General features: G+C 38.9%; 2 protein-coding genes across 9 annotated transcripts in view; both read right to left on the minus strand.

The window, feature by feature from the left end:
* Nucleotides 1-11,734, minus strand: part of GOLGA1 (golgin A1) — a 44,037-nt gene extending 32,303 nt beyond the window's left edge. The window contains exons 1-7 of one of the 6 annotated variants that reach the window (XM_061431286.1): nucleotides 11,605-11,733; nucleotides 11,155-11,255; nucleotides 10,748-10,797; nucleotides 9,581-9,879; nucleotides 4,336-4,426; nucleotides 2,247-2,321; nucleotides 1,216-1,313 (exon numbers count right to left, since the gene is read on the minus strand). In XM_061431286.1, the coding sequence (XP_061287270.1) occupies nucleotides 1,216-1,313; nucleotides 2,247-2,321; nucleotides 4,336-4,426; nucleotides 9,581-9,715 (399 nt within the window). In that variant the 5' untranslated portion in view covers nucleotides 9,716-9,879; nucleotides 10,748-10,797; nucleotides 11,155-11,255; nucleotides 11,605-11,733. The other 5 variants (XM_061431284.1, XM_061431287.1, XM_061431288.1 and 2 more) reach the window with 5 other exon arrangements.
* Nucleotides 11,735-15,785: 4,051 nt separating this feature from the next.
* SCAI (suppressor of cancer cell invasion) overlaps nucleotides 15,786-26,845 on the minus strand; it is a 124,936-nt gene continuing 113,876 nt past the window's right edge. For 2 of the 3 annotated variants that reach the window (XM_061431289.1, XM_061431291.1), the window contains exon 18: nucleotides 15,786-25,011. In XM_061431289.1, the coding sequence (XP_061287273.1) occupies nucleotides 24,865-25,011 (147 nt within the window). In that variant the 3' untranslated portion in view covers nucleotides 15,786-24,864. The remainder of the gene's footprint in view (nucleotides 25,012-26,845) is intronic. The other variant, XR_009739218.1, reaches the window with a different exon arrangement.

Consider the following 26,845-nt stretch of genomic DNA (forward strand, 5'->3'; position numbering starts at 1 on the left):
AGAAGAAAGGATTATGCCTCTTATTCACCAATCACAGAAGAGGGGAAAAAATAACCACTGGGACAAAAGGCTGTATCCTAACTGCCTACAATCAAGTCCACCAATGCTAGATTATTTCTTCATTTACATTCACACCACAGTTATTCACTAAGTATTGCTGAATGATGTTTTCTCCTAGCTGGTTAATGTCTGAGATGACTACTACACACTGTAAAACAAGCCAACCAACCACCCCACTTACTGAAGATGAAATAAATTATGTGTTTTCTTCAATGCAATGTAATATAATACATTGACCCCGTCTTAATAAATCAAAATTATCATTATAATGCAAGCATGCTAAGTCGCTTCAGTTGTGTCCGACTCTGTGCAATCCCATAGACGGCAGCCCACCAGGCTCCTCTGTCCCTGGGATTCTCCAGGCAAGAATACTGGAGTGGGTTGCTATTTCCTTTTCCAATGCATGCATGCATGCTAAGTCGCTTCAGTCGTGTCCGACTCTGTGCAACCCCATAGACGGCAGCCCACCAGGCTTCCCTGTCCCTGGGATTCTCCAGGCAAGAATACAGGAGTGGGTTGCCATTTCCTTCTCCACAATCATTACAATATTTGATGTTTATCTTAAATTTAAAATGCCACTGAACAAAATAAACTTTATAATTAATAACCAGTAGTGGTAGTATTTTCCTTTTCTACTGTCATTTATTCAGCATCTTTCAATGGATGGTTCTATTGAGGTTACAGAAGTTCCTCTCAGTCTAGCTGGTTGGGGATGAAGAACCTTGGGACAGAGGTTGTAAGAACTATGTACATTATGGATGACTGCTAGCTTAACAGCACCTTCTCCACTATATCAAGGTAAATGCTTGGGACTAGGCTTTCAGACAGGTTTTTGGAGGGCAGAGACTTTTTTCCCCTTATCTTGGGGCTCACCACCAGATTATGGACACACTACTTCCTTTCCTTGTCTATTTTACACAGCTACACAGTTGGAAAAGGATACTCTCACATATGGACACATTTCACGATCACAACTATAAAGCTTCTGGATAATTTCCCACCCTACAGCCAAACGAACTCTCAAAGAACTTACATAGCACAACCCTTTTCTCCTAGACTGTAAATATTTGCTACCAGGTTTATGGCATGAGTTTTGAAAGCACGTCACCATGTGAGACTTCCCACCAGTTCCAGGCAGTGCCGCGCGTAAAATACCTGGTCCTTTCTGGCCAACGCCAAAGCCAGTCCTTCTGCCATCCTGGCTCTGTTGGCCTGGAACGTCTCATTCTGCTCTTGGAATTTCCTCATGGAAGCTGTTAATAAAGAGGCTCTATTTGAGATATGGAGATATTTCAGAAACAGCATGACAAATAGCCCATGTGGTTATAACTGTCACCTAACAAAAAGGCCACGGTCACAAAAGTGGATTATGAGACTGGGAAAAACCTGACCCATCTTGACTTTCCCAGAAGCTTTTGGCCTTAGTAATAAACCTCAGTTCTGTTTTAGCTTATTTCCTGTTGGTCGCTGTTGTTGCTGTTGTTATAGTCAAGTATACACATGTAGGAAGATGTCAAAGGGTACTTTTAAAATGATACAGTGATAGAACACTGAGTCAGGTAGCCTGCCAGGAAATACCAGTGCTATTGCTAAGTGATGGCTACTACTATTCAACAGAATTAAAACAAAAGTCAAAACAAAGCAAAACAAACCTTTCTTTCACTTTATTTTCCTTAAAAAAATATTTTTTTAGCATATATTATACCCATAAAAAATAACTTTCTACTTCTACTAGCATCTTTCTTGGATTGAACCCAAAGGAAAACATATAACTTAGGATGAACTAAACAAAATGTATGTCCATTGTTGGAGGAGTGATGACAGAGATTTCCCCCAGTTATTGAACATAGCAGCTACAAAGCTATGGCTAGAACCAAAGTTTCTTAATCTAGGCCCATGGACAGGCACTAGATTTTCCTAAAATCTAAGGGCAGCCCATAAACCAGTTAACTGGATGATACACATAACATCCTTCTCCTAAGAAACATGCCCATAAGACAACATAAGTATGAATTATATGCTTATAACTATCAAATAAATGTTATATCAACTCAATTAAGAAGTATGCTACTCATATAATAAAGACTTGAGCTATGATGAAAGGCAAAGTTAACCACACACTACTGTTTTGTTTCAAAAAACTAAACCCTGGAAAAATTGAAAAAAGCAGGAAAAAAAATACGTACAATCCTGGTGTTTTTCTAAGGCAATTTCAAGCTTCTCTTTTATCTTCTGCAAGGTGCGGACCTGTTCAGCATAGTCTTGGGTGAGGAGTGTGACGCACATACCAGGCATGGACAAACATCAGGAAAGGAAGTTAATTAAACAAAACAAACAACAACAAAAAAAATGAATGAAAATGATGATGATTTTCTCAACCTGAAAACCATTCCTGTTAAGGAGCGCTGGGTAGACAGCCTCCCATTAACAATGAACAACACAGGCAAACAAGTATAGTACAAACTACCCACAGTGTAAATGTTGACTACAGACAGGCAGGTTTGTTTAGCATGGAGAAAAAACAAGAATTGGGCCTGGTCTGGCCATCACAAATGCCCTGCCACAAAAACCACTATTCTGTCATTACTGAAATCCAAATCTCAGTTTGCACTGTCCTTCCCATTCTTGGCAGTAGGACAGACAAAGGAATTCACTGAACAGCTCACTTACAGTCCACACGACTGAGTGACAGTGGTCAGGACAACAGCAAAACCCCCACCACAGCAGTGCCTGTGCAATCAAAGCACTGAACTCCCTAGAATCAAGTCAGCCACAGAACTGAGTGGCCTATGCCATACTGAAGGTGAAAGTCAGAATTAATTACCTGGGTAGCCAAAGAAGATAGTATGGCATAGTGGAAAAGTAGACAGGCTCTAGTTCAAATCCCAACTGAGTCAGTCCTGAGCTGAGAGACCTTAAGCAAATTACTGATCCTAAGTATTAGTTTCTTCATTTATGAAATTATGGTATTAACTGTATCTACCACAAAGGATGTATTAGATAATAAATGAAATGTTCTATTGCCTTAATTAGATAATAAACTAAGTGCTTTAGGCAAGTGGGATACAATGCTCAATAAAGGGTAGCTGCTATTGTGGTTGTTCTTCTTATTCATACTGAGCCTAGAACATAAATGCACTTAATTACTGTCAGTCTTCTTGCCTGTCCCTTCTCTAACATCAGTCAAGCCCAAACAATTTAGGGAAGATGCATATTACCTTACAGCTTTCTCCCCAACACTGAACAAGTGTAAAGTTATTTCACCTCTGTTACTGATACTGCTTACAGGCAGAGGTCACAGGATAATGACACTTGAGTTTCAAGCAGACTGTAGTGAAAAGCAGGGACTCTAGCATCAGGCAAATCTGGGTTTGGATTCCAGCTTTACCACCTACTACCTGTGTGACCTTAATCTCACTAAGTCTTGTTAGGCTAGAGTGAGAACAAAATGAGATAATGGGCTGTCTAGTAGCTGTGAGTTACGCTACGGGCCTTGATAACTAGACACACACAAATATCTCACACACAACTTGGTGAATTCAGTAGTCTGGTGCTTTCATTCCAGTCAAATGGGCCTAAGGCCAAGGGACAAAAACAAACACAGAAACCACTGACCACTTCACAGGCTGAAGCTTTCAGAATGTATCCACTGGCAGAAACCAAAGTAAGAACTCACAACTCTATCAAAGACATGCCCTGCTCAGGCAAAGACTATAATGGGAGTTGTGTACATTGTAAACTGCACACAAAAGACATAATGAGAGTTACAGCTTCTATACAGGCACTGAAGTCTGAAATACCACTAAAGAGCAGCCCAAAGACCCAGAATGATATTACACAGGTGATATGTATCTGAGCAAGTGGCAATGGAGCACCATACCATGTCTGGTGCTGAAGAATCCAGTATTTATAGCCCAAACCATGAAAACGCCAGCCCTAGCCCTTTCCACCTGAAGCAAGCTCGGCCAATGGGAGAAAGATGGCTAAATCTACATATAATTTTTAATACATTTATATCCACAGCTAGAAATCTCAGGAGCAGAAAAACATAAGTTTTTTTTTTTTAACTTTAAAACTTCAGTTTTGGATTTACACTATTCAATACACTAACAAAAGAAGGAAACAAAGGGGGTACAAGTTGCTCCTTTTTGACTAAGAAGATCAAAATATGTTAGAATAACTGTAAGGTTATGCTATGTGGCTTTTTAATGGGGAGAGAGGGTCAGGTGCAAGGCAATTTTCCCTTGGTTGCTTCTTATGAGTTCCTGGACATACCAGAAAGTCTGGCCTCTAATTTCCGTATCTGTTCATTCCTTCTCAAAAGCTGGGATGAAAGATCTTCTCTGGAGCTGCTTCCATCAGAAGCCTGTTGAGACAGAGACGCTGTATTCATATATGGATTTTTAGCAGCGTGAGACCACATAACCAGAAATCGACAACTCTTATTTCAGGTTTGGTTACCCGTTAAGTGATCACTAAAAAGCTTCTCTACCTATAAAGAAGAAGCAACAGTCTCTCCATCTATAAAGTGAGGAGATATAAGATGCAAAATAGATAAATTGTGTGTGTATGTGTGTGCACATGGTATTGGAATACCTGGTGGGAAACAAATCCATTATCTTCCCGACCCAGGAATCGAACTGGGGTCTCCTGAACTGTGGGCAGATTCTTTACCAGCTGAGCTACCAATGATCATACTGTACCAAGTACATAACACAAAAAATATATTTTCAGATGAAAAAGTAAATCACTTTATTTTCCCAAAGGTAAAATCCTGGGGTAAAGGGAGGAAGGTTCTTTAGCAAGGGATTGAAGGCTGGGTGGTCTGTCACTGGGACTTTACTGGTGGTCCAGTGGTTGAGAATCTGCCTTCCAATGCAAAGGCTGTGGGTTTGATCCCTGGTCCAGGAACTAAGATTCCACATGCCCCAGGGCAACTACGCCTGTGTGCCACAGTGAAGGATCCCAAACACCACAACGAAGACCTTGCATGACACAACTGAGAACCAATGCAGCCATAAATGAACAAATATTTTAAAAAAGAATCTATCACTGACATTGATAAAGTTTCAGTATCTTCATCTATAAAACAAAGGGATATCAATCTATGGTTCTAAAATGCGTCAAAACCTTTAGCAGAAAATATATATTCAGTTAATTATTATATTAATGAGACATCAAATTTTCCCAATAATCTAGATTATTAAAACATATGGGCACTATTATTACTTTGGGCAATGTTTACTACTGCTAATAAATAAATCACTTTATCTTCCTACATTTGATTATAAAATTTTAAAAATACAGAAGAGTAGGGAGAGTGGTTTACTTTAACAACTGCTGATTTTTCACATATTTGTTTTATCAAATTTTATTATAGTACTATAAATCACTTTTGACAAACACTTATAAAAACATTTTCCTTTATAGCCACAATACCATTATTACACCTAACAAAATTAAAAATAATAGTATCTAATATCCAGTCCTCAGTCTTCCCCATTTATTGGCAAAATAATGAGTGGTTCAAAAATTCATTTTAAATATTTATTTATCCATCTACCCATTTACTCATCCAACATTTATGGAGACCCAGTCACAGGAATGGTTAAAGGGGGTTTCAGGAGGTGGCAGGCCCAGGCTAAAGTTACATCAGCATCACTTATAATCTATAAGAACTTGGACCAGTTGGTCAACTTCTCTGTGCACTGGCTTCCTCACATGTAAAATGTGGTTAACAGACATAATCAGCATCACAGAGCTGTGACGAGGAGGTAAACAAATCAAAACTTGTCAGGTCTAAAACAGAGCCTGGCACATAATTAGCTTTAATACACAGCAGTAGAAACTATGATTATTATCAGCACTGAGACACCTATTCTTAGTATTGTTGTCCACACTGCGAACAGTGATGAAAAGGAGTCCCTGTCTAAGCAGCAGCAGCTGCAGCAACTACCAATTACTAAGTGCTTAAGAGCCAGGCACTACTAAGTGTTTCACACACTGTGCAGAAAAGAGCTCATGTCGTAGGCCTGAGACTGCTGTCCTTGGCAAAGCCGGCTTGTAAGGTGACCCCCTGGCTAGCCCACAGGAACTTAGATTTTACAAGGGTTCTCACCATTCCTGGTAAGAATGGCTCATGGTACCTAAACCAATTGTACAAAAAATGTGATTTATGCCTAACATGTGAAAGGTTGCTGCTACGAGCTGTGAATGACGCTGGGATTCATGGCCTCCAGAGGAGATGAATTTGATCTGGGACCAAAGACGAAGCTTGATCACTCAGAGCTTTTGTGCAGCAAAGTTTTATTAAAGTATAAAAAGAGACAGAGAAAGCTTCTGACATAGACATCAGAAGGGAACAGAAAGAGTGCCCCCTTGTTAGTTTTCAGCATGAAGTTATATACCTGCTAGCAAGCTGCAGAGTTGCACCAGGCCCCTCACCCCCTCACTCCAACATGCATTTTGAGATAGCACTGGCACAGGTGAGTCACCCCCCCATCCACAATAAAACAATGGATATGAATCTTGAAGAAAGGCAGATTTCCAAGCAAATACAAAATTCATTAACATGGCTTAAGAAAGACATTTCCATGAGAAAAAAAGCATTGGTTAGCTCAAGGTTTGAGATAAAGTTAAGTTCAGGCAGAACCAGCTGTCGCCATGATGACACAGGATTAGAAGAGAAAAGAAAAAGGAAAAAAAAAAACGTTTGCCACTTGTAGTTTATTTCCTCCTGCCACTTGGGGACCTCTGGCCTCCCTACTGAGGCTATTAACCCTTTCACGTGTCTTCCTTCTAGAAGTCTGGAATTGTGGTAAATGCTAGGCAGAAGGTGCCTGTAAGACTAGCCTCCAGTAAAATTCCTGAGCGCTGAGTCTCTACTGAGCTTCCTTGATAGACAACATCTTCTCCTGTGCTGTCACAGTTCCTTGCTGAGGGAAACAAGTGTGCGCCAGGCAGCTCCCCTGGAAAGGACTCCTGGAAGCCTGTGCCTGCTTCCCTCCAGATTCTGCCCATGCACATTCTCCCTTTGCTAATTATGCTTCGTAATAAATGTTTTCCCTGTGATAAATGATAGCAGTGAATAAAACTATATGCTGAGTCCTGTGAACTCTTCTAATGAATAACTGAACTTAGGGGAGAACCCTCCCCCCACGACTCTGCAACACACAGACTTTAATAAAGATGGGTATTGTTCTTATTTTATAGATGAGGAAACTAAGGCACAGGAAAGTGAAAAAGACTCGCCCAAGGTTACACAATAACGGAAGAGCCATCAAACCCAGGTCTGCCTCCCTAACCTCACCTGGGCTCCCAACCACTACTCTATTGCCTCTCAAGCAGCTCCCAGTTTAGTGGAAGAGACAAAGAAGCAAATCATCAGGAACAATGCAGTGTAATAGGTGCTATTACAGAGGATGAGAGGGTCAAGAGACAGATTCAGCCAGGAGGGATGAAGGTTAGAGGGGGTGAGGGGGCAGGTCAGGTCAAAAGGGCTTCCTGGAAGCAACATGTGAGCCAAGTCTTGCAGGATGAACAAAATCTGCCAGAAAAATGCAGAAGTGAGAGGAGGGGAACAGGAGAAGTTCCAGAGAGGAGACAGCATATGTGAACACTTGTAGGCATGATGCAAAGTTGTCTGTTCCATAAAGTACAGTAAGTTCAGTATGGAGGGAGCACAGGGTGTAGGAATGTAGAGTGAGATAAGGTGGATGGGTAAGCTGTGTCACGACCACAGGGGTTAACCATTATACATAACAATGACTTTGCACTTCATCCTGAAGATGATGGGAAGCCACAGAGAAGTTTGAAGCATTGGAGAGACATGAACAGATCTGTTTTGGGGAGTTAATAGAGGCAACCTACTCCAGTATTCTTGACTGGGAAATCCCACAGACAGAGGAGCCTGGTGGGCGACAGTCCATGGGACTGCAAAGAGTCAGACACGGCTTAGCAATTAAACAACAATAAATGGACTACTAGTAAGTGGAGTACAAAGGGTAAGTCTGAGACAGGAGATGGAAACCAAAATACTTGCTGACAGACTAGACACCAAGAAGTGAAGAAGAGTCTAAAATGTTGCCAAGCTTTCTTGCTGGTGACCTGGGGGACAAAGGTGCAAAGGTGGAAATAGAGTTAATACATTCAGGACTTGAAATACCAGAGGAAAGGTGCCTGGTTGGAGAGAGATATGTAATGGAAATCAAGGGTCTGGAGACAGGGAGTGAGGATCAGAATCAGAATTTGAATAAATTCAAATAGATAACTTCAGAAGTCACACAGCAAAGTATTTCCTGGATTCAAGCCAATTTCTATATCTGGAATGCATTTGAGATGAGAGACTTCACTTAGCGAGTCAGCATGATGCCAAGGCAAGTACCTCTGCCAGAGAACTCAGCATTAAAACTACGTCCTTCAGCCTGGTGCTCAAATGTGCATTTATATTTCCTCTTCAATACAGGAGCCAGTAATTTAGATCTGGTAATCTATTATTCCACCCCAATAACCTAATAGCTTCTGCCATGTAATCTGACCTGAACAGGTAGTATAAGAGAGGAGGTCGACTCATCTGACCATGGAAACAACTCAAGTATCTATCACCAGTAAAAGACAGAGACCCACTGTGGCCTTTTTCAAATGCCAGGGTGTTACACAGCAGTAAAAATAAATGAGCCACGCGCAGTGCATTGTTCTTACAAAGTCTGAAAATAAGCAACAGGTTGTTTATGAATATATATGTATCTGGCAGGATATTTTAAAAAGCAAAGGAACAATATACACAAACTGTAGGATGGGTTATCTGAAGGGGAGGAAAGGGAAGGGAACCAGGAAGGAACACACAGTATTGACAAAAATCTAGCTCTCTGCCTAAGTGACAGACTTAAAAAGCATTCATTTTATTTTTATGCCCTATACAATATATTTACATTATATACATTCTTTTACATATATCAAGCTTTATAAATAACTTCTTTTAACTTATCTGACTTTAAGAAGATCCTGTCATATGCCACAGACACAATTTTAATCCCAAGGCATGATACTTACTTAACACAGTAGCATTCTCAAATCTTTCCAACTACAAAGATACTTTACAAATAAGGGACAAAGTGCAGCCATCAGTGCCATCTTTTCATCAATTTTCCCATAAAAACAGTGGTAATTCCCTGGCTAATTCCATGCCAAATGCACAGACTTCACTAAGTAACAATGACGTAAAGTATATATACGTGCAGAGACAACAGGCCAAAGTACTCTGAGAAACAGAATACAGAAGATGATGCACAAGGTTTTATATAGATGGAAAAAAGAGTACAAGAGGAGAAAGTAGAGAATATGGAAAGAGACCCGGGAAAAAAAAAAAGAAAAGCACCTCAGAGTAGGAAGAATCAGATATAAACTACAAATCATCTTTGCAACTTTAAAAGAAAATACTTACCGGAATGATTCTGTGAAATACTATTTTTTAAATATAATGAGGCTGTACCAAATATTAAGAACTACAGAAGGTACTTACAAAGTCATCTCCTGAGTCAGCTCCCATGGAGGCAACGGACTCTTTGCTCACTGATCGTGGGATCCTAGTAGCACCTCCTGGCCTCTGAGCGACAGCAGTCTCTTCTGCAATTTTCTTCTTCAGTTTTGCAAACATTTTGCTGTGTGGCTCTCCTACACTGATGACCAGTGCTTGATCGCTACAACAATTGTTAGGCCAGCAACCAGGAATTCCGAGACAGGTGCCTAAAAAGGCCCAGTTATCCAAACTAGCTGCATTCCCACTGAAATGAAGGCCAAAGGTCTGTGGCACAGGAGTATCTATAAATCAGATGAAAGAGAGCTCTAAATTAAACATCAGAGAAATTTCCTATCTGGGTTGCTTTGTTAAGCTTTAGGTTTCAAAATTAAGTTTCATAATTTTACATGCACACTTACTAGGACACAATTACTAAACATTTACAAAGCACTCAGGTGTGACAGATGCATATACAGATAAGAAAATCCAGTTTTAGGGAGGTGAAGTAATATGCCAAAGATTGTGTGGCTAAAGTGCAGTGCTTTGGAACCCAGGAACCCACAAGTCTTTACTCTTTTTTTACATTACATCACATTGGCTGTGGCATACAACACATTAAGCAAAATTTCCCAGGGGAAACATTAACATAATGTTTTTGAATTCTTCCCCTAATAATATTAAGTATGACTACAGTTTAGACAAAAACATGTAACTCAATACAGGGAAAAGATGTAATGTTCTGATGTTCCAAGATGGTGTGGAATCAGCTGTTCACTAGAAAATGTTGACAACTTTTTTCTAAAAAAAACAGGAAAGCCAGCCAACTGCACTGTATCAGGAAACATCCTTAAATGTTTCCTGGAAATGCTGTGTGGTTTTCTTAAAGAGTGATTAAAATTACCTCGTTAGTTTCTTTTTTTGTACAATGTGTTCCATGATACTACACACCAGATTCAAACATCTTTTCCTCCCATCATGCATGAAACATTAACATTCTGGTTCCAATCTTAACTTCTGATGTTTTCTGGCAGATATCTAAGCTCTGCTCTAAGACCTCTAATGAGGAAGCTCTAAGATCTACAAATGACTGCTTACCACTTCTGAGCATCCATTTAAGTCTGTGCAATTCTTCAAAAGTTTGCCTTCAGTGTCTGTAAACCACCTACTCACCTGGCTTATCTATTAGATTTAAAACAGCTTGGAGGTCAAAGCTTTCTGTCCTGCATGAAGACAAAGATAAAATGCATTGGATATTTCCTCTCAAGTGTAAGGTCAAAATGTTGGGGGGACGGGCAGAGTGGAAGAGGAGGCAGGAAGGATCAAGGTGGGGGGTGGGGGGAGAGAAAACCTGTCATTACCATAATCCTCAGTGGTCTACCCTCCCTCACCCTGGTCTTTGCATTTGTGATTTGCCTGAGAGTTTCACTTAAAGGCACAAAGAACAGAATCTCTCATTGTAGTAAGCGGGTAAACTCATTTCGCCTTGGGAGCCCTGAGCACGACAACTTCAATGAGATTAAGGTTTTCCCAGGGCCAGTATTTATTTCAGTTGATTCTGACAGTCACACACTATTTACCTGGCCAGAACCCCAGAGCCTTGATTCACATTCAGAAAATCGCTGAGAAAAAGGACGGCAAAGTTGGAAGACGACTGCCAAATGCTCGGGGGGCCAGCCACCTGCCACGGCAGTTTCGATCCCAATCACTCAGGCTCCTCCCAGACCCGCCCGTACGTGGACTGTCAAAGCCAGGAGGGACCCAATGTCTCTCCCACTTGACAGCAGGGGAACTGAGACCCAGAAATGAGGAGTGACTTGTCTAAGGTCGCGCAGGTGAGCGGTGGAGGGGGGGAGTTCCGGGACCCCAGGTTCCAGATTCCCAGGCCGAAGAGCCCGCCTCTGCCCCCACCCTCGCACTGCCCCCCCGGCTTGGGTCCTGGGCAACCCAGTCGGCGCCTCTTTGGGGGCACACCGAGGCCACCGAGGGAAATAGAGGCCTGCTCCCGTCTCCGGCCCCTGCCCGCCCACCTGCCGCTCTCTGGGCAGCCGGCAGAGCCCCGCCTCCGGGGCCTCTCGTGAGCGCCGGCCCGCGTCACCAGCCCCCACGGCCGGCCGGCGAGCAGAGCAGCGACCCGGAACCGCACTTCCACCAGAGCGCCGGAAGTGGCTGCGCGCGGGGCTGGCCCACCGCGCGCATGCGCCTGAGCGCGGCCTCCGCGAGCTTCGGGATGGCGGTTGGACCGGAACCGCTGGAGGGCGCGGGCAAAGGCGCGGGGCTGGCCGCTCGCTGAGGCCGGCCCGCCACGTCAGCAAGCGGCCAGACCTGCGTAGGAAGACTGGGTAGCAGAAGCCTTTCTTTTCCTTTTTTTTTCCCCAAAATAGGGGACGGTGCGGAGCGGGGGAGTGGTAGGAGCCTGGTGGCAAAAGGGAAAGAACCGATGGCTGCGGTGGTGCCAGCTTGTCTCATAGAAACCTCAGGTCGTGGCTGCGTTGGGCCGACCCAGAGTTTCATTTCCCTTTCTGCATCCCAGTCTACACCCTGCATGTCCCTGTCACCTTCCTCACGCGGGAGCCTGTGGCTCCATACATCAGTCAGTGTTGGGAACTCGCGCTTTGTCACTTGTGTTTTGTGCCTGTGATCTACTGTAGGCTACACGTTTTATATTGCAATCCAGGTCACTGAAAGAAAAGTTTTAAGAATCTAAAGTCAGTTCAGTCGCTCAGTCGTGTCGACTCTTTGCGACCTCATGAGCCGCAGCACGCCAGGCCTCCCTGTCCATCACCAACTCCCAGAGTCCACCCAAACCCATGTCCATTGAGTCGGTGATGCCATCCAACCGTCTCATCCTCTGTTGTCCCCTTCTCCTCCTGCCCTCAATCTTTCCCAGCATCAGGGTCTTTTCAAATGAGTCAGCTCTTCGCATCAGGTGGCCAGAGTATTGGAGTTTCAGCTTCAACATCATCCCTTCAATGAACACCCAGGACTGATCTCCTTTAGGATGGACTGGTTTGATCACCTTGCAGTCCAAGGGACTCTCAAGAGTCTTCTCCAACACCACAGTTCAAAAGCATCAATTCTTCGGCGTTCAGCTTGCTTTATAGGCCAATTCTCACATCCATACATGACTATTGGAAAAACCATAGCCTTGACTAGACAGACCTTTGTTGGCAAAGTAACGTCTCTCCTTTTTAATATGCTGTCCAGGTTGGTCATAAGTTTCCTTCCAAGGAGCAAGCGTCTTTTAATTTCATGGCCGCAATCACCATCTGCAGTGATTTGGGAGCCCTGAAAAATAAAGTCAGCCACTGCTTCCCCATCTATTTGCCATGAAGTGATGGGGCCAGATGCCATGATCTTAGTTTTCTGAATGTTGAGCTTTAAGCCAACTTTTTCACTCTCTTCTTTCACTTTCATCAAGGGGCTCTTTTACCATATAACAAACACCCTCTTCCAACAACACAAGAGAAGACTCTATACATGGACATCACCAGATGGTCAACACCGAAATCAGATTGATTATATTCTTTGCAGCCAAAGATGGAGAAGCTCTATACAGTCAGCAAAAACAAGACCAGGAGATGACTGTGGCTCAGACCATGAACTCCTTATTGCCAAATTCAGACTCGAAGAAAGTAGGGAAAACCACTAGACCATTCAGGTATGACCTAAATCAAATCCCTTATGATTATACAGTGGAAGTGAGAAATAGATTTAAGGGCCTAGATCTGATAGATAGAGTGCCTGATGAACTATGGAATGAGGTTTGTGACATTGTACAGGAGACAGGGATCAAGACCATCCCCGTGGAAAAGAAATGCAAAAAAGCAAAATGGCTGTCTGGGGAGGCCTTACAAATAGCTGTGAAAAGAAGAGAAGCGAAAAGCAAAGGAGAAAAGGAAAGAAATAAACATATGAATGCAGAGTTCCAAAGAATAGCAGGAAGAGATAAGAAAGCCTTCTTCAGCGATCAATGCAAAGAAATAGAGGAAAACAACAGAATGGGAAAGACTAGAGATCTCTTCAAGAAAATCAGAGATTCCAAAGTAACATTTCATGCAAAGATGGGCTCGATAAAAGACAGAAATGGTGTGGACCTAACAGAAGAAGAAGATATTAAGAAGAGGTGGCAAGAATACACAGAAGAACTGTACAAAAAAGATCTTTACGACCCAGATAATCACGATGGTGTGATCACTGACCTAGAGCCAGACATCCTGGAATGTGAAGTCAAGTGGGCCTTAGAAAGCATCACTACGAACAAAGCTAGTGGAGGTGATGGAATTCCAGTTGAGCTATTCCAAATCCTGAAAGATGATGCTGTGAAAGTGCTGCACTCAATATGCCAGCAAATTTGGAAAACTCAGCAGTGGCCACAGGACTGGAAAAGGGCAGTTTTCATTCCAATCCCAAAGAAAGGCAATGCCAAAGAATGCTCAAACTACCGCACAATTGCACTCATCTCACACACTAGTAAAGTAATGCCCAAAATTCTCCAAGCCAGGCTTCAGCAATATGTGAACCATGAACTTCCTGATGTTCAAGCTGGTTTTAGAAAAGGCAGAGGAACCAGAGATCAAATTGACAACATCTGCTGGATCATGGAAAAAGCAAGAGAGTTCCAGAAAAACATATTTCTGCTTTATTGACTATGCCAAAGCCTTTGACTGTGTGGATCATAATAAACTGTGGAAAATTGTGAAAGAGATGGAAATACCAGACCACCTGATCTGCCTCTTGAGAAATCTGTATGCAGGTCAGGAAGCAACAGTTAGAACTGGACATGGAACAACAGACTGGTTCCAAATAGGAAAAGGAGTTCGTCAAGGCTGTATACTGTCACCCTGTTTGTTTAACTTATATGCAGAGTACATCATGAAAAACGCTGGACTGGAAGAAACACAAGCTGGAATCAAGATTGCCGGGAGAAATATCAATAACCTCAGATATGCAGATGACACCACCCTTATGGCAGAAAGTGAAGAGGAACTCAAAACCCTCTTGATGAAAGTGAAAGTGGAGAGCGAAAAAGTTGGCTTAAAGCTCAACATTCAGAAAACGAAGATCATGGCAATCGGTCCCATCACTTCATGGGAAATAGAAGGGGAAACAGTGGAAACTGTTTATTTTTCTGGGCTCCAAAATCACTGCAGATGGTGACTGCAGCCATGAAATTAAAAGACGCTTACTCCTTGGAAGGAAAGTTATGACCAACCTAGATAGCATATTCAAAAGCAGAGACATTACTTTGCCAACAAAGGTTCGTCTAGTCAAGGCTATGGTTTTTCCAGTGGTCATGTGTGGATGTGAGAGTTGGACTGTGAAGAAGGCTGAGCACCAAAGAATTGATGCTTTTGAACTGTGGTGTTGGAGAAGACTCTTGAGAGTCCCTTGGACTGCAAGGAGATCCAACCAGTCCATTCTGAAGGAGATCAGCCCTGGGATTTCTTTGGAAGGAATGATGCTGAAGCTGAAACTCCAGTACTTTGGCCACTTCATGTGAAGAGTTGACTCATTGGAAAAGACTCTGATGCTGGGAGGGATTGGGGGCAAGAGGAGAAGGGGACGACAGAGGATGAGATGGCTGGATGGCATCACTGACTCGATGGACGTGAGTCTGAGTGAACTCCGGGAGCTGGTGATGGACAGGGAGGCCTGGCGTGTTGCGATTCATGGGGTCGCAAAGAGTCAGACATGACTGAGCAATTGATCTGATCTGATCTCATATAGTGCACTCTGAATCATTAGAAAAACCACGCTAGTGTCAGCACACTACGTTCATTTCACTAGTCACGAATGGGCCTCCAACTTTTGACAGATGAAGGAAGTCCAGACAGGTAAAACTGCCTTGTACAAAGGTACAGTACAAATTGGTAAACTACATCGGGTCTCCGGACTCAACGCCAGCTGAGGCAGACGTTCCACACTGAAGCTCTATGTGTTTCTGCCCAAACCCAACACCAGCCGGAGCGCCAGCAGCTTTATCTCAATTCCCTGAAACAATCCTGCCCTCAGCATGTCCCAGTTCTGACCACGAGGAGCAGGGCAGGGAAAAAACCAAGACTAGGACTCAGAAGAAATTTACTGCAACAATACCAAGGAATCCTAAACCTCAAATGGTTTCAACTGTCTGAAGAATTATCTGAAAAGAAGCAAACCCTGTCCAGTTTAGCGCTTATGTTGTTAGCAATTCTGAAGAAGTAACAAAAACTTTAAGCAAATAATTTTAATGTTTATTTTTATATTGATGATACACTTAATATATATGTGAATTCAAGATACAAAATTCATTTACAAGAGTTCACACCTGATGAATGTAATCACATTCCTAGAGAGAACATTTATCAATGCAAAAATGTCTTCAATACACTGATGACAAAAATCAAATCTTCTGTAATCTTATTCAATAAACATCAAAACAATGTTTAACTCTTCATCCTCTAGTATTTAAGTGCCCCTCAAGGTGGTAGGCACCATGTAACAGAAGAAAACATTGGAAAAACAAGGGCCTACTGAATCCTCTGCAGAATCACAGTGTTTACTCTGAAATTCATTTAGTGAAGTAGTAGAAGGCTTGCTATCCTTTATGACAAATCACATATCACACAAGAGTCAAAAGTGATGATCAGGAAAATAAAATGTTTTGGTAACTTCTTAATTTCTAAAATCTATGACATATTAACCATAACAGACATAGCAGAAAAATGCTGCTGAGAAGGAACACAATAAAAAAATCCTTAAGAGTATGTATGGCTTAAGCAATTTAGAAACACAACAGGTAAGACTTTTACAATACCACAATTGTTCAAGTCAAATGATATTGACAATGTAATTTTCCCCCTTAGTCACTGGTAGTAAATAGCCCCTTCAAATGTAATTCTATTGAGAACACATATAAAACTAGTGAATCCAAACGGTTTGTTGGGCTCACTGAGCTGAGCTGATGGATTTTGTTCTAAAGTATTAACCCACAATACCCAAAATTTAATACAGATGAGCAACAAGACTACATTTCAAGGATTACAGTGATTTGTGAATAGCTAGATAGGCAACCAAATAGTTTCATCATTTGCACGACAGATTAGCAGCACTTGGTAAGTACGGTTACGTGAAAATTATTGTGCTTCAATCTCTCAAAGAGAGCTAATAAATATAACTCTAGAATCCTTATAGTGTACAATTCTATAACATTTCAGTTACAGACAAGCACAATTTTTGAAAAGTATTTCACACCACTAGAAAATCAAATAATTATATTTTCCAAATGTAATTTCTTCTATGATCGAAACAAGTGCATTTCTGCCTAATATCCATAATATAGACAATAGGTTCACAATTATTTTCAGGGAAAAAAGATCAAGTATAACATTTTAATTCCTATTTGATTATCTTAACCCTTAGTGATGATATAAATAAAAAGATATTCAACCTTACAATGGAAAACTACTCAGAGAAAATAATAATGTGGCCTGAAATGACAAAATTCTTTAGTGCTAAGTAGGAAATGACTTAAAACTGCTTTATCACATTCAATGATTAATGAAACCACTACTTTTACTGGTGCTACACAGTGAAGATAACCTATTTGAATAAATTCTTTCACTTGTAAGCTCTACTATGAAAATGTAGGACATTGCATCTGCCTTTCCTATTACCTAAAACCTTTCTACTTTGACAGGAAGAAGCCTCCAAAATATATCTGATTGTTGAGTGGCAAGGTTTATTAAAAAACAATAAATAAAAAACAGCTGGAGAACTAGCCATATGATCTATGGGACAAAAGGAATGTAACCACATAACTATAAAAAGCCACAAACATAAAATCCTAAGATATTTTACTGAACCATTGAGTTCTTTTTAATAAAAGGTAAACAAGAGTTTTTTCTTTTTTTAAAAAAAACTCATTCTGCAAGAAATAGGAATAAAAATTATTGCCCTAAAATATTTTAAGCAATTTTTCCTGCAGATTTTTAATACATCACAACACATAATCTAGAAAAAAGTAACATGCAAAGAAGGGTAGGAATAAGGTTTTTGTATTTAGAGTTTATTTTGATATCGTTTGGAAATGATTACTTTGGGTTAACATATATGACCAGTTTGTATTTTACAATGGTTGATCTCACTGATTTGATGTTTCAGAAGACTTAGGGGTCAAATCGTAATGTTTACAAATGTTAATTTTCAATCATGGATAAGTGGACATTCACAACAGTTTCAAAAGAGAAAAGAATATTAGTGATATAACACAAAATTTCAAATGTTTACTGCACGCCTAAAGGAAGGCTAGCTATAATTTACCATCTCATTCTGAAAAGTGACATAAACCCTCAGGCTATTAACTTTTATTTCATAAGCCTATCAGAAAAGTAAAATAAAATCTGAACCCTGAAATTACCAACATCTCAATAAACAATACTACATCTAAAAAGATGATTGTCTTACGATATAGACAGGAATTAACCACCAAAATAGGAAAATATTCCCAATTTATAGTTTGTTCTATGACCAAATTCCAGCTTGATGATTAAGTGAATCTGGAGTGCAGAATTACTATATCTCAAAGTACTAAAAATCTCTGAAGTCTTGTTCAAATATGTTTTTTTTAAAAATCATACTGCTTAGAATAGTTTGATAATTAATTTAAAAAATAACTTTAAAAAACACAAATTAACAAAAATATTTTTAAATTAAGAAATGGTGCTTCAGTTATTAAGGAACAATGTTATACTAAATGGAATTTTTCTCAAAAGTCAATAGTACACCAAACCAATAAAGGGAAAAATATCAATTTTAGCTTAAGAAAACAATTCATATCTATAGAATTCCAAAGGAAATATTTCTATGGCATCAACAAACTAGTTCCACTTATTACATTTGTCTTTATACTCATTTAAGGGCATGTCCCTCCAGCATCATTCTGACATCCTTCCCTTCAAAAGGTGATTGTTTCCATTCACATACCAGTTATTCTTCCTTAAACACAAGGCATGTTTAAGAAATCTCTGTGTTCAAAAATTCAGTGAAGCTGGAACACAGTATAATACTATGTTTTGAAATTCTAGTTTGAGTAAGATGAATTGCCTTAAAAAAAAAACAACTTTTTTTAAGGTAAAGTGGTCACGGTATCCAGTGACAGATTGGAGGTACAGCACGAACAGGTATAAAGTATCGATGTCTAAGACAGCAGGAGAACAGGGGGAGAGGGCGTGGTTTTCTAAGCAATTTTTTATTTAACTGCAAAGTAACTGGCTTGACAACTGTTAGAGAGCCAGAGGTCACAGTCATAATGTCAACCTCATCTACTACACTTTCTGTTGCTGCTGCTCTTCTCAAATCAATGTCCACGTTAAGCGTGAGTCAGTTCCATGAATTTTAAATAGCATAACATCTGCTCTGCTACTCTCCAGTTGCAATAAATAACTTGGTTACTAAAACATCAGACACTATGAATGTTTTCACTGATTTTCTCAGAAATAGGACACTGCCAAATTTTATGTGCTTAAGAAAAAAGTTATTATAACTATTTGAAATGTAATATTTTAATTGAGAAGTGTTATGACTACTTGGCTGTTATATTAAAACTACAGTGAAGAGGCAAACATAACATATTGGGGGATGGCAGAATTGATTTCTGACTTTTTAAGATAATTTCAAGTTGGATCAGATGGATTTAATCTTCTGAAGAACAATAGGGTAAACAGTTTTTTGCAGTTATACTTTATCATGCAAAAAAAAAAACCCACTTAATTTTTGTGGTGAATATATTCAAGTGTATATTAAAACATCTCCTACACTCTTCCATGCAAATGAACATGCCTAGTGAAGACAGGAGGAGCCGAGCACTGATCTCCGTGATTTTCCATAGGTTCACATATTGGCACTGCACATACAAACTACCCTCTTATCCTCCCGTACCTGTCATTCTTGGGAGAGGTTTGAAGGCCCTGCTTTTATATATAGCACGCCACATACCTACTGTTAAGAATCCTGCTTCACGCGTGAATATATCAATTTGCAGAACACAGTGGTCTCACAGAGACAAAGAAATACATCTGGAGGCATTTTATTCACTGGAAGCATTTTCGCAGATGAGTGGACTCATCTTTGATATGCAATTCCAATTAAGAAAAATCTATAGCTAGAAATGCCAAGACAGAACTTAATCACAGCTGCTGCAAATATACAGGTTTATCAACCTCCTGTTCCTCATTAAATTCGACCCCACCTAAGTAAAGCCTTCTTCCTAATGCCCCCTTTTTTGCCTCATAGAGACATATAAAATGAGACACACTAGTGAAAAAAAAAAATTCTTCCAAAATTAAACTGTGGTAGCAGGTATTAAAATGGCAATTAGGAACATTTCCCTATTTCCTATCTATTTTGAAATGTGATCAAAGTAGTATTTTCCATTGCCCCTTGAGTCTCAATATAAATACATGTGTTACTAAGTAATAATACCCAACTACAGTCAAGAAAATAAAGGACTAATATAGCTTAAGAACCTGCTGGTGTCTCAGTTTCACATACTTAGGTTTTTCAGGTTTATATCACAATTTATCATCAGTTTAAATGAAAACTGGCAGATGATTTTTAAAGCTAAGAATATCCAGCTTTCTGTTAAGATCTTCATATCCTAATTTCAACTCCAAAATAGCCCATTTTACCCAAACACAAGCCCCTCAAAATAGAGGCTCATGATTGAGATACAGCCACAACTTAATACAGCAGCATGAACAATGCCACTATGATGTCCTCACAGAACTTAAATAAATTCAGCCCACAATGGGTATGGGTATATAATATACACACACTGTATCATTGCATACCATATATTTACAGCTATGTACATATATACAAAAAGTATACACAGAGATTGCATTCAGCATCACCAAAATATATACATGCCATTGCAAATAAAATAAGAATTTAAAATAAATAAGGACAACAAAAGAGCCCTCAATGTAAATATCCTTAATACTCTCCAAACACACATACAGGAACATAAACACCCAAAATATCACCAGGAGATTCATAACATTCATATTCATATCAAATCTGTTTACTCACTTAGGGTGGGGAGGTGGTTCTGAATCACAGGCAGTAGCCAAGTTTGCGGACCTTGGTACCTTACTATATTTCCTGTCTACAATGTTCTCTATCAGACTGATGACAAGTCTCTGTGGATAACTAAGTACAAGATTTTTCAACTGAGTCCAAAACCCTTCTAAGACACAGAAAGTTACTAACTCACACAGGTCAGAGATTAAACTGGGAAAAGAATACCAACAAAAGCTCCCCTAATTGATATATAAATCAGGTTTGTTGCTTTTCCCTTTACCTCAAAGAAATTCAGTTCAATAACCACCTAATGTCTTACAGGGAATTCTACTGCAAGAAGAAAACAAAGCATAGTAGCCACAGTGAGAAAAAAATAAAACTCAGATCCTTTACTAGGAAAATTTCAGTCATGACTAGATTGCACTTTCCTTTTATAATCTCAAAACATTTCAACTTGGTAAAAATATAAAGAGAACAATAAATTCTATGTGCTTTGAGAGGTTTTTGAGAGCACCACTTCCTAGGAAGAAAACACACATATATACATACACAACGAATATATCCTGGCTAAAATCAAAGATAAAATGTCTGACTTGTGGATTTTTAAAAAATAATTAATAAATAAAATTTTGCTAGGGCTGGACTGATTTACTGGTTTCAATATTTGATATATTAAACAAATACCATAACTTTTGTGCCAAAATCTAAATCTCTAATTATTTCTTTCTTGTTTGTCATAGAAAGTAACCTGAGCTACCGGGAAAGACTGGGCTGAGAATAGGAGATCTGAGTTTTAGTTCTGGCTCCATCTTTATGGAAAAAACTGACAGCTTTTGAGGGTCTGAGTTTTCTCTTCTGTAAAACAAAGAAGACAGTTGCTTTACCAACTTCAGAAACATATAGATAAAGAAAACAATTTCATTGTGCTTAATTTTGTTTTGTATTTAATTTTCACTTTATTTGTACATAACTTACTTCTTGCACTTTTACACTATTTTGTTTATAGTGATTCTTAAGTGAGGTGAGAGTCTGTATCAGAATCTCCAGGAGGGGAGTTTGTGTGATTTGAAAGCAAAAAAAGTGTTCTTTCCCATTGCTTTGCTTTGTTTTTCATTCCAAAATTTAAATTTCTATGAATTCTAAAAATAAATAAAGGATTTGCCATTTTAATATTCATAAAGGGGGGGCAGGACATTGAAAAAAATGAGATTCTTCTCTGCCACTGCCATCTTGACCTTACCATTAAGTGATTGTCCTTTTTCATTTCCTCTTCCTTTATTAAAGTAAGGCCTTAAAATGTAGAGGCTGGGGGACTTCCCTGGTAGTCCAGTAGCTAAAACTCTGGGCTCCCAATGCAGGGGGCCCAGGTTCGATCCCTGGTCAGGGAACTAGATCCCACATGCCTCAACTAAGACTCAGTGCAACCAAATAAATAAATATATATTAAAAAAAAAAAATGTAGAGGCTGGGTAATGGGTCCAAGAGCACTCATTAAACACTGTGCATGTTTCAAATTTTAAAGATAAAAAGTAAAAAAAAAAAAAAAAGAAAGAAAGAAAAGACAAAGGAATATGACATGTTTGCACAAATGTCACCTTTCCAAGAAGGCCTACCTTGATCGGTCTTTGAAATTTTATTCTCTCTCTAAAAACAAAGGAAACATTTTCCTTAGCACACTCTTAAATTTTCTTCATACTGTTTAAAACTTTCTAACATAAATTATGTATTATATTTATTGCCTGATTTCTTCTACTAGAATATAAGCTCCATGAAGACGAGGATGGTTAAGTCTACTTTGTCTGTTTGACTAATGCCTAGGACCAAATCTGGAGAACAGCTGTTGCTCAATACATGTGAATGAAACAATAGTTTAGAATTTTCTTGTATAGCTTTCCTCTCAAGATCAGTTCACTTAAAATTTTTCACCACTGGTAAGGAATTACACTACTATTAGCTTAAGGAGGAATGTCATCATCTAAACACTGGCTGTGATTTCTAAGATCCCTTGTTCTTAGATAAACGTGTTTCTACTAACATAACCTCTAATTTCTTTCCGGAAAGTCTCTGAACTACTTTCTACAACCAATAAGTGGGACTCAAATATTTTCTTGAACAAAAACTAGGTAAAAATGATCTAGGAAAGGAAATACTGTGTACATCATAATAAGGGAAACCAATTTTCCAAGCGGCAGGGGTGGGAAAATCAGTCTTTCAGAACCAAGAATTCAAATTACAGAACCAGAGAACTGGATTGAATCTTGGGCCAAGGCCTTCATTTAACAGGCCAGAGTGCTAAAAAGCAGACATGAAGACATTTGTCAAAGGACAAGCAGCTAGTTAGCAGGAAAGCCAGGATTAGAACTCAGATCTCCCAGTTCTCAAACCACTGTTCTTTACGTTAATCAGGTGAGGATAAAGCTCAGGGTGATAAATATTATTTTAAGCATCAGAGAACAGGACAATATGTGTTGTTAGGAACATTACTGGCACAGAACTTCAGGGGAATTGAAACAAGAGGTCAGATAACTAAGGATAATCTATTGCTGTAGTCCAGGTGAACAGTTATGAAAAGAAAATGATGAAGTTTAGTAACGTACTGGGGGAAAAAACAGGAAAGTAGTCCTTATCTGACAATGAAAACCCACTTGCAAAGAAAATCTCTCTTTGGGGCTTTTCCAAAGACTTCTGAAATAATGTTTAAAATAACAAACAAAATTGACTTTTAAAAAGTTAATTAAAAAGCCCACAACGTCCCCCAACCCCAGAACAATAGCTTTAAGACTTCAGATGAAAAATCAACAAAGTGGAACAGGTATATGCATAACTTAGATCCAAATAATTCTCTATGTCAGAAATAAAAATCAAGTTTAAAATATTACAGTAAAATTTCCCTCGGAACATAGTAAAGAGGCACCAACAGCACACACCTCATTTCCCCTGGGACTGCCAGAGGTAGACTGTGAGCCTGTGTGGAAAATTAGGTAGAAGGGCTTCTGATTCATAGATGTCTCAATCTGAAAGCTGTGGAGTCAGAAGAGGGGTAAGAAATCATAGCTAGTGCCTGTGAATTTTATGAAGGGGATAAAAAGGAAGAAAACAACTAAAAAATCTTTATAAATATTATACACCGAGTCCTATACAAAATAATAAAAAAAAACTTGTGCATGAAGTAGAAAATAGTGAATATATGGAGTTTCTAAAAACTTCACTTCCAAATTGTCAATGCAAAAGCAACTTCCATTTTAGGTTAAATAATAAATTCAGTTACCCTCAACTAATATTAATAACATCTCTGACTTACTTTGAAGTTTCATCAATCTGAACCAGGCAAAAAGATGACCAACTCTGCAGTGTATGCCACAAACTTCAATCTATATAGCCTTCAAACTTGATCTCATTAATAAGAGTTTAAATGGAATTCCTATGGAAACACTGGATCATGAAACCAACAATCTGATTTTTTTGACGGAAAGATTTAAAAGCTGCTCTTTTTCACTTCCTTTTCACTTCCAGCATTCAAAAACTACAAAGAAAACAAAATATGCAAATATATATCATGATAGCACAGGACTCACACATTCCAAATGATATTTATCATCTAAAGACCCCAATTAAAGATTTAGCTTTTCAGACACAAATCAATGCTTTACAGTTTCTGAAATTTTGACAGCATTTAAACGAATTAAATACTTTCAAGAACTATAACTTGATTATGCTTCAAAGAATCACACATTTTTCTATCTATTGATACTAACTTGGAATGAAAAGAAATATTATGGAAGGGCTATGATCTTGATTTTGAGTAGTCCATGCTGGCTAGTTTCACTTCTGTGAACAATTATGTATTTTCCAAATCCACACATATAAGGTCCAAGTATAAGAGTTGGATTTTCCTCATTATACAAAAATAAATGATTTACTCTTCTCAGGGTGAGAACAGTAACTATTTGAGTGCAGAATTAGATGTTAGAGGTAAGTACCCATACCTCAAAACCAAAAAATAAAAATTCCAAGATTAATCGAGGTTTTAATAAAACACCTGAAAGATTGTATTTTAAAAGTTACCCTAAAAGTTTGAACGATTTTTTCAGTTTGTTTTTAAAATGGTGGTCCTAAATTGAAAAATAAAAACTAAATAACACCACTATGTATCTGTCATCACATTAGAAAACTGCACCATTTAAAATCTGTGGCAAATGAAAACGTGTTTCAACAAGAGGATTTTTGCTTTAATAGTCGTCTATGGTATTCTCAAGGAACACGTTTCGCACATCCAGAATGGATGCTAATTCCAAAATGTGCTTCTGGAGATGAGGGTTCTCCACTGTTTCATCCCTTGGCAGCTGTGGATATGATTCTGGATAATTCCGTGTTTCCTGGTAAACAAATAAGAGAAAAGTCAAGTTACATAGTTTGAAGAAAGAAAATTTTACATGTTGATATTACTGTTAACATTAATTATACACATTAATATTACTGTACACGTTAATATTACTGTTAACATACTTGAACTTGTCATTAAGTTACTATTTAAGAGTAACTTGATATGTATTTTTCTCCTTCATATCAGAAATATTTTTGTTGAGTATACAAAATTGCTGACATTTGACCATTTTGACCCTAGAAAAACAATAATTTCTTATGGTTCAACCCAATATTTTCATTTAGCGAGTTATTTCACAAGTATTTAATGGGACCTATCACTTCTATGTTAAATTATGGAAACCACATAATTCCTACTTGCTGGGGGGCAGAAATGCTAGCATATATAGAATTTGAACAAATGTTTATTTAACGAATAAATAACTGAATGTTATAGTGGAAATCTGAATGAGAGAAAAGACATGAGAAAGCTTGAAAAGGTCAAATTAATGGACCTCTGCATTTTAATTATAGGAGAAGGAGGAGTCAAAAATGACTAAGATTTCAGGAAAGGATGACTCGAAACAAGAGTTGAGATCTACTCAGAGAAAAAGAGATGTAAAGGAGGAGATACTTTGGGGATAGTACATAACTTTCAGGTTTTAGGTATATTTTATTTAAGATAATGGGCTATACAAAGAGAACTGCCCATCAACCAGAATTTGAAAATTCAGGGCTGTATCTCAGAAGACAGGTTTGAGCAGTCTGTCATACTATTTTGATATACTATTCTATATGCATATATATTATTCCATATGCACATATATGTATTCATATACTATATGCACACATAATAAATACACTGATATAATCTGTATAAAGATAAATATTAAAGCTATGAAAATGGCTGGGATTTCTGAGCATATTAGCAAAGAGAGTGGAATAAAAAAAAAAGAGTCCCTGGAAAGAGAGATGAAAGATCATGGGGAAAAAAAAAAGGACAGAAAAGGACCAACGTAGTTTTTGTAATTAAATGGAAGCAAAAGGAAATAATTTCAAGAATCAAGTGATTCTCACTTGGAAATTCATCTTGATTTGGTACTTTGTATTGTACAGGAGACAGGGATCAAGACCATTCCCATAGAAAAGAAATGCAAAAAAGCAAAATGGCTGTCTGGGGAGGCCTTACAAATAGCTGTGAAAAGAAGAGAAGCGAAAAGCAAAGGAGAAAAGGAAAGATATAAACATCTGAATGCAGAGTTCCAAAGAATAGCAAGAAGAGATAAGAAAGCCTTCTTCAGCGATCAATGCAAAGAAATAGAGGAAAACAACAGAATGGGAAAGACTAGGGATCTCTTCAAGAAAATCAGAGATACCAAGGGAACATTTCATGCAAAGATGGGCTCGATAAAGGACAGAAATGGTATGGACCTAACAGAAGCAGAAGATATTAAGAAGAGATGGCAAGAATACACAGAAGAACTGTACAAAAAAGATCTTTACAACCCAGATAATCACGATGGTGTGATCACTGACCTAGAGCCAGACATCCTGGAATGTGAAGTCAAGTGGGCCTTAGAAAGCATCACTACGAACAAAGCTAGTGGAGGTGATGGAATTCCAGTTGAGCTATTCCAAATCCTGAAAGATGATGCTGTGAAAGTGCTGCACTCAATATGCCAGCAAATTTGGAAAACTCAGCAGTGGCCACAGGACTGGAAAAGGGCAGTTTTCATTTCAATCCCAAAGAAAGGCAATGCCAAAGAATGCTCAAACTACCACACAATTGCACTCATCTCACACGCTAGTAAAGTAATGCTCAAAATTCTCCAAGCCAGGCTTCAGCAA

Source organism: Bos javanicus, chromosome 11 (genome assembly GCF_032452875.1).
Source record: "Bos javanicus breed banteng chromosome 11, ARS-OSU_banteng_1.0, whole genome shotgun sequence".
NCBI lineage: Eukaryota > Metazoa > Chordata > Mammalia > Artiodactyla > Bovidae > Bos > Bos javanicus.